This window comes from Condylura cristata, unplaced genomic scaffold (genome assembly GCF_000260355.1).
Source record: "Condylura cristata isolate star-nosed mole 26May11 unplaced genomic scaffold, ConCri1.0 scaffold00028, whole genome shotgun sequence".
In the NCBI taxonomy this organism is placed as follows: Eukaryota; Metazoa; Chordata; class Mammalia; order Eulipotyphla; family Talpidae; genus Condylura; species Condylura cristata.
In genome coordinates, this window is record NW_004567129.1 from 27518878 (window position 1) to 27527646 (window position 8769).

General features: G+C 51.5%; 1 protein-coding gene across 1 annotated transcript in view; it reads left to right on the forward strand.

The window, feature by feature from the left end:
- RYR1 (ryanodine receptor 1 (skeletal)) overlaps positions 1-8769 on the forward strand; it is a 97012-nt gene that overhangs the window by 76086 nt on the left and 12157 nt on the right. Inside the window, exons 87-89 of the mRNA XM_012730493.1 lie at positions 708-895; positions 6404-6745; positions 8553-8763. Coding sequence (XP_012585947.1) covers positions 708-895; positions 6404-6745; positions 8553-8763 — 741 coding nt within the window. The remainder of the gene's footprint in view (positions 1-707; positions 896-6403; positions 6746-8552; positions 8764-8769) is intronic.

Here is an 8769-nt window from a genome sequence, read left to right on the forward strand (position 1 = left end):
GAGCTTATAAAGCAAATGTGGCAAAATTTCAGCATTTGTTGAATCTATTTTGTATGAGGATTCTTTGTACTGCTCCTGTACTTTTATGTAATTCTAAAATTACATTAAAACTGTAAGATGCAAAAAGAGGCTGGAGCCAAGCTTCAGCTGCTGCCTTTAATAAGGAGTGTGGAATCCGAGTTTTCCACAGTCTCTGCCTCTCCTTACTGTATTCCCTTTGCCTACCTCATTTACCTATGGACCTGCCTGATCTCTGTGGGCTAATGGAAGGCTCAGGTCATGTGGTTCTGGGTTCAAGTCCTCCTACCCCCTTACTGATTTTGTCACCCTGAATATGTGACTTTTCTGAGGCCCAGTCTTTTCATCTGTAAAAATGGATCTTCTACACCTCCCTTACAATGATGAGATCATGCCAGTGTAGCCCTTGGCATGGCATGTGGCATCTGTTGTGAGTTTATGCCATCCTTCCTTTTTTCGGTGACTCTCCCTGCTCTTGGGGGAGGCAGACAGAAAGGACCAGCCAGGTTCACACATGATGAGTACAATGCAGGAGAGACCCACGTCCTTGGAGAGGAGGCTTGGGCGCTAGCCAGAGAAGCATCCACCAGCACGGAGGCTCCTGGAGAGCCAGGGGTGGCTCCCAGGCTGGACAGGGAGGCAAGCCGGCGAGGGTCCAGAAAGGAGGCACTGACTTGGGCTGCCTGCAGGGAACGTGGTGAACGGCATGATTGCCCGGCAGATGGTGGACATGCTTGTGGAATCCTCATCCAACGTGGAGATGATCCTCAAGTTCTTTGACATGTTCCTGAAACTCAAGGACATCGTGGGTTCTGAAGCTTTCCAGGACTATGTCACTGATCCCCGTGGCCTCATCTCCAAGAAGGACTTCCAGAAGGTGGGTGCTGGAAGGCAGGTGGATGGGGATGCCAAGTGCAGGTCACACCCTTCCTGGCTGCCTACCTTCGGCAAGAGATTTCTCTGTGAGCCTTAGTTTGTATATCTGTAAAATGGGGATCAAACAGTCCTTGGGGTTTTTTGTTTGTTTGTTTTTGAGATAGCTCTTCACATACATGTCATCACCCTGTGCCCACCACCAAGGCCCTCACAGTTTTTTCTGAAGATGAAATACATTCACATAGGTGAGAACTGTTATTTCTGTTGTTATTCAATTGAGAAACATCTGCCAGCTTTCTCCTCTGTGCTGGTAGAATGGCCACAGCAGTGCCCCAGACAGACACAGCCCTACCCTCATGGGGCCTACAGTCTGGTGAGGGAGACATTCGCTAACAATACCACAGGCTTAAATAGTGGCAAGGGGAGTGCAGGGACAGCTGTCTCCAGGAGCCTGCTCATCTGTTCCTGTCCCCCTCCCACCCCAGTTCTCCCCTCTCCCCACAGGTCAGCTCTTTATCTACTATGAGCCTCAGCTTCCTCCTTTGTGAAATGGGACTGGGATAATAGCATTAACTGCCCCCAGGACTGCCACGAAGGTGGACACTGTGTGGGCAGTGTCTGGGACACGGGAACCCTCGAGATGCTAGCTGCTGTTATTTCTGTTAGCACTGCGGGGTCTTTTCCAGCACCACATTATTAACTTTTTCTTTTAGAATCACTTCCGGCTTATAGAGGAGTTGCAGAAATAGTCCATGAACTTTTCTGAAGGTCCAGACTGCCTGAATGTTAGCTTTTTACCACTTTTGCTCTGTCATGATTCCCCTTACTTCTAAATACTTTGGGGCGTATCTCCTCAGAACAAATTCATTCTCTTACATAACCACAGATCTACTATGCAAATTAGGAAACCTTGCTGTGATGCGCCTGTCTGTAGACCTGTTCAGTTTCCCCCAGTCTGAGAAACCCTACCCCCACCCGGGAGCCGGTCCAGGGTAAGGATTTGGATACTGCGTCCTGTCTCTTTCATCTCCTGGAGTCGGAATGTGCCTTCACGTTCTGCTTTTCATGACCCGGACATTTTTGAGGCTCAAGACCAGCTTTTTGATAGTATGTGTTTGCCTGAGCTTTCTTCATGACTCCACTCAGAGCTGCCTTGGATAGCTGTGCATGTTGCACACTGTTCAAAGGAGCAGATACTGTAACTGTGTTGCAGAGGCGGTAAATGTGCTGAGGAAGGCTCCCTGGGGGCTACTGGCAGCACTGACCATAGTGATTACGCTTGGACACCCCTCTTTCTGCGTGTGCAGCTCTATCCAAGGGCAAACTTCCCAAGGCAGATTGCTGGTTTAAAGGATAAACACGTTTGTTGTCTGGACAAATTTTTGTCCCCCATTTTCCTTCCCTACAGTGATATGTGAGGGTGCCTGTCTCCCCCAGTCTCACCACTAGACCACAGTGTCATATAATTGGATCTTTGCCAATCTGATAGGTGAAAATGGCATTGCAGGGCAGTTTTAATTCATTATTTCACCTTGACGAATGTGGTTAAAGTATTTTGCACGTTTTTCCTTTTATATTGGTGGTTTTGTGAACTGATCATATCCTTGGTTTATTTCTGTGTTGAGATGCTGGTATTTTTCTTCTTGATTTCTAGGAGCTCTTGATAGATTAGGCTGGTATGTTATCTCTAGTAAGGGAAGTCTGTTCATCTTTGCTTATGTTATTATTAGATGTTTTGGGGGCCTTGCAGAATACTTGATTTTTGGGGTAGAAAAAAAATTTAAATTTTATAATAGTTTATTTTTACAAATTTTTGTGCATTTTTCCATCTCAGTTGCAATCCCTGTGGGCTTCCCATCACCAAATCACCCATGTACCATCACCATAGTTCAGTGCATTTCCCTCCCTCCACAGTTTTTGATCCCATTCCCCACTCCTGGGTAGAAAATCTTTTAAGATATTTTCTTAATTTTAAACTACATAGGTAAATCAGGAGCATAGTTCCTCTTGGAAATTTAGAACTTACAGCCGTGTTTGGGTCGCCTTTGGCTTCCATCCTCAGTCCTGTTCTTTTCCCACCACGCTAAATGCTGCAATGTTACCTACTTGGTACATAGCTCACCAGCTGCTTTATTTTTACATTCCCATTCACATGTAAATATGCATGGAAAAAATGATAGCACTGCTTTGTGGCATCCTGCCTTCTTCTGGACAGGGTTCTCGACAGCTTGCAAAACACATCTTCACTGATAAGTTCGTGCCAGATTCCAGGGCACCTGGCACCAGTAGGAAGCCCTTCCTGGTGGTTCCAAGTACATTTGCCATGAAGAATTTACTCTTGTCAGAATTTACTCCTGTAATATTTCAAGATTTTTTTTTCTTCACAATTCTCTGAGCCAGCTGGAAGCCCATGTACTGAGGAAGGTTCCCTGGCGGCTATAGCAGTGCTGACCACAGTGATTACGCTTGGACACACCTCATTCTGTGTGCGCAGTTATATCCAGGGGTAAACTTCCCAAAGTGGGTTGCTGGTTTAAAGGACAAACAAGGTGATCCCATCCATTGCAAATGGTTGTTTTAAAAAACAAACAAAAAAAATTGTGTCGAATAACTGAGAGGGTTCACCAGAGACAGAATGGGGAGCAGAACAGGTGGATCTACTGAAATCTACTGCTGAGGAGGACAGCAGGGAGACAAGAGAGGTCTGCTGTGCTGTGTGGGCCACGCAGGGGGCCAAACTCAGGGATCAAACTCAGGCCACAGTGGCTGTGACAGCTTGACAGCCTGAGACTTAACCCCTGCGCCACCAGGGAGGCCCCCAGTTTCTTTCCATTTGGGATTTTTCTTCACAGGATTTTTTTCAAAAAATTTTCAAAAAGAGTAATGCTATTTGATGCTTCTCAGCTGTCAAGATGCTTTATTCACTTGGCAAGTATGTGTTGGGCACCCACTGTATGCAGCAACACACCAAACAGAGCGCTCCCATCCCCCAGGCAGGTAGCCCAGGGGGGCGCGGCAGATGATAAAAAAGTAAAAAAAAAAAAAAATGTCATTTCAGGAGATAACCTGTGGTCTGAAAATAAGCAGGGTGGCGTGTGAGAGTGCGTGGGTTGGGTCAGCCCCAACAATGGGAGCGGGGGCAGGAGGACACTGACAAAGGAACCACACAGGTGGGGCAGGTTCAGCTGCCCGGGCCAGGGGCCGCGAGTGGAAAGGCTGAGAGGCGGGAACCAGAGGAAAAGAAGCCTGTGTGACTGGCGAGGCTGCTGGGGAGGAGAGGGGCAACATGTCAGAGTTGGGGGCAGCCCTGCTGGGTGGCTTGCGGCAAGGAGGACAGTGGCTTTGGACTTAAATGAGAGGAGCAAGGGGGGACTCGGAGCAGGGACGGGATGTGCCCTGACTCAGGTGTTGATAGGGTCCCTCCCTCTGGCAATGTGTGGGGAGCGGGCTGGGGGACAGGCGGCAAGCAGGGAGACCAAGGAGGGGTGCGCTGATGGCCCAGGGGCAGGCAATGGGAAACAAGAGCAGATGCAACGGGGGCTTTGCAAGGGGGCGCAGCAGTGGCTCCTAGACTTACTGAGAGCGGAGGTGACAGATGGGGTGGGCGGGGAGATAAAAGGGGGGTGGAGGATGACTCAAAGATTTTAGCTGAAGCACCTGGGTGGGTGGTGATGCTATTCCTGAGATGGCTAAGGCTGGGGGAGGGAGAGGTTTTGAAATCAAGAGATCGGTTTGGGCCATGTCCAATGTGGGGGGGAGGGTCCGCAAATGTCAGGTGGGGTTTCAGTGCTGTGTGTCTGAACCTTGGGGAGCGGTCAGGGCACAGGTGTAGCTCCAGTAGTCGTTGGCATGGAATGGCCTTGGGCATCAGTGCCAACCCTTGGAAAAGGGGTAGTGTCACCCAGTGTGGAAGGGGAGGAGGCAGGTGCTAGGGCAGGGTAGAAGGTGAGGAGTTCCTGTGTGATTATGTCTCCACACTCTGTGGTTTCTAGAGCCCTTTATGATTTGCAAAGTCTGTTACTCATTTAGAAAGCATTTTGCAAAGATCTTGGCTACAAAGCACTTTTTAGAGCCAGAGAATTTTGCTTCTGTTCAGACCCCAGAGCAGCAATTCTCAAATGTTGCAACCCATGTGTGAGTCATGAAATTCATCTGGTAAAGTCATGACCGGCATCTTTAAAAAATAAAATAGACTATTGCAGAGTGCGTTGCATAGCAAAAGTCAGATGTGTCATGAAACCTTTTTTTCCTTTTGAGTCACATTGTAAAATGCATTCTTACTGTGGGTATAGTCAAAATATTTGAAAAACTTCCTTAGAGGACCTCTTGCAAAAATGCACAGGGGGCCAGCACAGGAATGGCCAAGAAATGTCCTCCATAAAGTAAAAATCCACAAACAACCTAAATATTTACCTTCAGGAGACTAGACAGTATTGTAATTCCAAATCAGGAATACTACACAGCAATGAAAATGAGTTCATTTTGATCTACAGTCAACATGTACAGAACTGGAAAACATACAGTTGGATAAAAAATGCAAGTTTCAAATGATATTAGTAATTCATTAAATAATAAACACATGATATCACATGTATGTAGGTGTGTATGTAGTTGAGAGGTGAGAAAACAATGGGCCAGAGGTAGTGGTAGTATTGACACGCCAACTCCAGGGTAGTGGTTACCTCGGGGAAGATGGGAGAATGGAGCACGGTGCACTGTCATTCCTGTAGTGTTTTTGTTCTTAAAATATATACATTTGAGGCTTATGTCACGATGAACATCCATTAATTCTGGGGTGATGGCCATATAACTATGTTTCAGTCATAATTTGATGGCCCCCACTTTGTTGATGACTAAGTTGCCGGGAAAGGCAGGAGAGGTTGCAAAAAGCCTGGGGGCTCGGCCAGAGGCGTGCCTGTGCCAGAGATGGCCTGACCCAGAGGGAAGGCTGGCTGTCCCCCAGGAGAGGGGAGTTGCCAGACCCGGCTGCAGGGACCCAGCTGACCTCCGAGCCAGGGACATGCCCCGCTTATGGAAGAAGCCTGAGAGAAAAATGTCACAGCTTCTTCTGTTCCCTTCCCTCATGCCCCCCTCACCGTCACCACTGTAGCAGAGGCTAGGTGCAGACTATAGGCGCCATTGTGCAGGAGAGGAAGGGAAGCGATTGTGAGGGAAATGGCAGGATGGATGGCAGCATTTCAAAGCAGCACCACAACCCACTGCTGCCCAAGGGCTGAGTTCCTTCAGCTTTCTGATGTTTACCATCTCTGAATAGGAACTGTCTGGAACTGGGTGGAAGGAGGCTCAGCTCTCTGGACATACAGCGTTCCTGTATTTCAATAGCTGGTATCACCTTCCCCAGGCCAGCCTGCTAGGTGTGAGGCTTAGGGGCTGGTGATACGATTCTCGACTTTTTTGTTTCTATGAAAAGCCCAAAGTTGTTTTAAGAGGAAGAGCATGGTACCTCCTCAAGCTCCCGCTTGACCTCCTGGCCCCTGCCTACCCCTAGGCCATGGACAGCCAGAAGCAATTCAGTGGTTCAGAAATCCAGTTCCTGATTTCCTGCTCCGAAGCGGATGAAAACGAAATGATCAACTTTGAAGAGTTCGCCAACCGCTTCCAGGAGCCAGCCCGTGACATTGGTTTCAACGTGGCTGTGCTGCTGACCAACCTGTCGGAGCACGTGCCGCATGACCCACGCCTGCGCACCTTCCTGGAGCTGGCCGAGAGCATCCTCGAGTACTTCCGGCCTTACCTAGGCCGCATCGAGATCATGGGAGCCTCACGCCGCATCGAGCGCATCTACTTCGAGATCTCAGAGACCAACCGGGCCCAGTGGGAGATGCCCCAGGTCAGCCACCCCCTGTGCATGGCGTCTGCTCGGCTTCTGCACATGAGTTATGAGCGCTGCTGTGCCCCTGCACACCCTGATTCTCTCCGGCAGCCTCTGCAGACCCCGCACGGATGTCCAGCCCCTGCACACGCTTCAGTGTTCGCTGTGTTTGCACACCTTGCCTTCCACTTGCATACCCACCCTGGGATTTCACCCTGCCTTCATGGACCCAATGCAGCCCTGCCCATGCTGAGCCCACATGTTTACCCACTCCTTGCTCACCTTCCCAGCAGCCTCTTGGCCTTGGCCCACCGTTTGGGACATTCACCGGGGGGGCTCTGGAATGACCCACTGTGTCTTCAGCTGCCCTGTGAGGTCCCAGCACACAGCAGAATCCCATTATTCTGGGTCCACACACACCCTGGGGATGCCAGTGTGCCTTCCTGTGGTCCTGGCTCCTCAGATGAGCATCCACACCTCTCACTTATCACCTCCCTCATGCCCTCCTGCCCCCCTGGCATGGCTCAGATCCGCCATGCACACAGGAACCACCCTCTCAAGACACCCTCAGGGCCCTGCAGTGGCCAGCCTGGACCTGGGCCTGCTGTGTCCAGTCTCGTCCCCTGTATGCAAGGCCCCTTCCACGTTCACTTACCCTAGTTGTGTGGCCCTGGCACACACACCCGCCTGCTCACACACTTTGGCTCCCATGTGCTTCCCGGCCCCCAGCCCTTGCACTTCCCACACACCCTGCACACTCTCCACCCACAGCCCTGCCTGCATCACACTGGCACGTGCACACGGCACACCGAGTCTGCGTGCTCCTTGCAGGCCCCTGGTGCTCACACTCCATTTTGCTCCCTGGAAGCCCACAGGCAGCTGCACACCCGTCCCCTCTCACACTGCAACCTTAGTGTCGTCAGTGGGTGCCTGGATCGTGCACACCTGAGTCCTGTCCTCGTGTGCCTGCTGCCCTGACTCCTGGGGTCCCCCTTGCATTCACATCTGCCTCACACATGGACTGAGTACAGACCGCCCCCCACTTCCACTCCCCTCCCAGTTTTGCCCCAGGCCTTGCCTGCCTGCCTGCCTGCCTGCCTGCCGCATTGGCTGCTGGGGGAGATTTCCTTGTGCTGTTCCTACAGATACCCGCTTCTTCCTGCTCACCTGTCCCAGCCCTACTCTCCCCTGCTGGTCAAGATCCCATGTGAACCCCAAGTACCCAAAAAAACGTAATGAAGCACTCGTTACTGCACTGCCTTATCATATAGCACAACTGACATACTCTACATGACACAGCAGACACCAGGCAGCAGGTAGCGACAGCACCCACTTCCTGGGGTGCGCCAGGTGCTGGAGTCCTTCGAATCACTCAGCACCTGTTAGTTAGCTCAATAACCCACAAACCAGCCCTGTGACCTAGATACTACTGTTACCCCCGTTTATGGAGGAACAGAGTTTCAGCCCATTCACGGGGCTACTGAGTGGCGGAGTCAGGATTGAGCCCAGCTGCCCAGCCAGAGCCTGTTCCCAGCCCCTGTGTCCCCTGTCTCGCAGAATTTTAAAACACGGCTTCTAGAGGCAACTGCTGGAATTCGCATCCCACATCTGCCAGCTCTGGGCCTCTCTTTCCTCCTCTGCAAAACAGAAATCCCAACCCCTAGTCTGGGGCTGTGAGGGTGAAATGAGGCCGTCTGGGTAAAATGCTTGGTACGGGCGCCCGCGTAAAGGGCCCTGACACAGGCGCGCCAGCCCGCGCCGCGCCGCGGAGGGCGGTTCAGCTTTCCAGCGCCACGAGCCGCATCGCGACCCCTCCGCGCCGCAGGTGAAGGAGTCCAAGCGCCAGTTCATCTTCGACGTGGTGAACGAGGGCGGCGAGTCGGAGAAGATGGAGATGTTCGTGAGCTTCTGCGAGGACACCATCTTCGAGATGCAGATTGCGGCGCAGATCTCTGAGCCCGAGGGCGAGCCCGAGGAGGACGAGGACGAGGGGGCCGGCGAGGCGGGCGCCGAGGGCGCGGAGGAGGGCGCGGCGGGCCCCG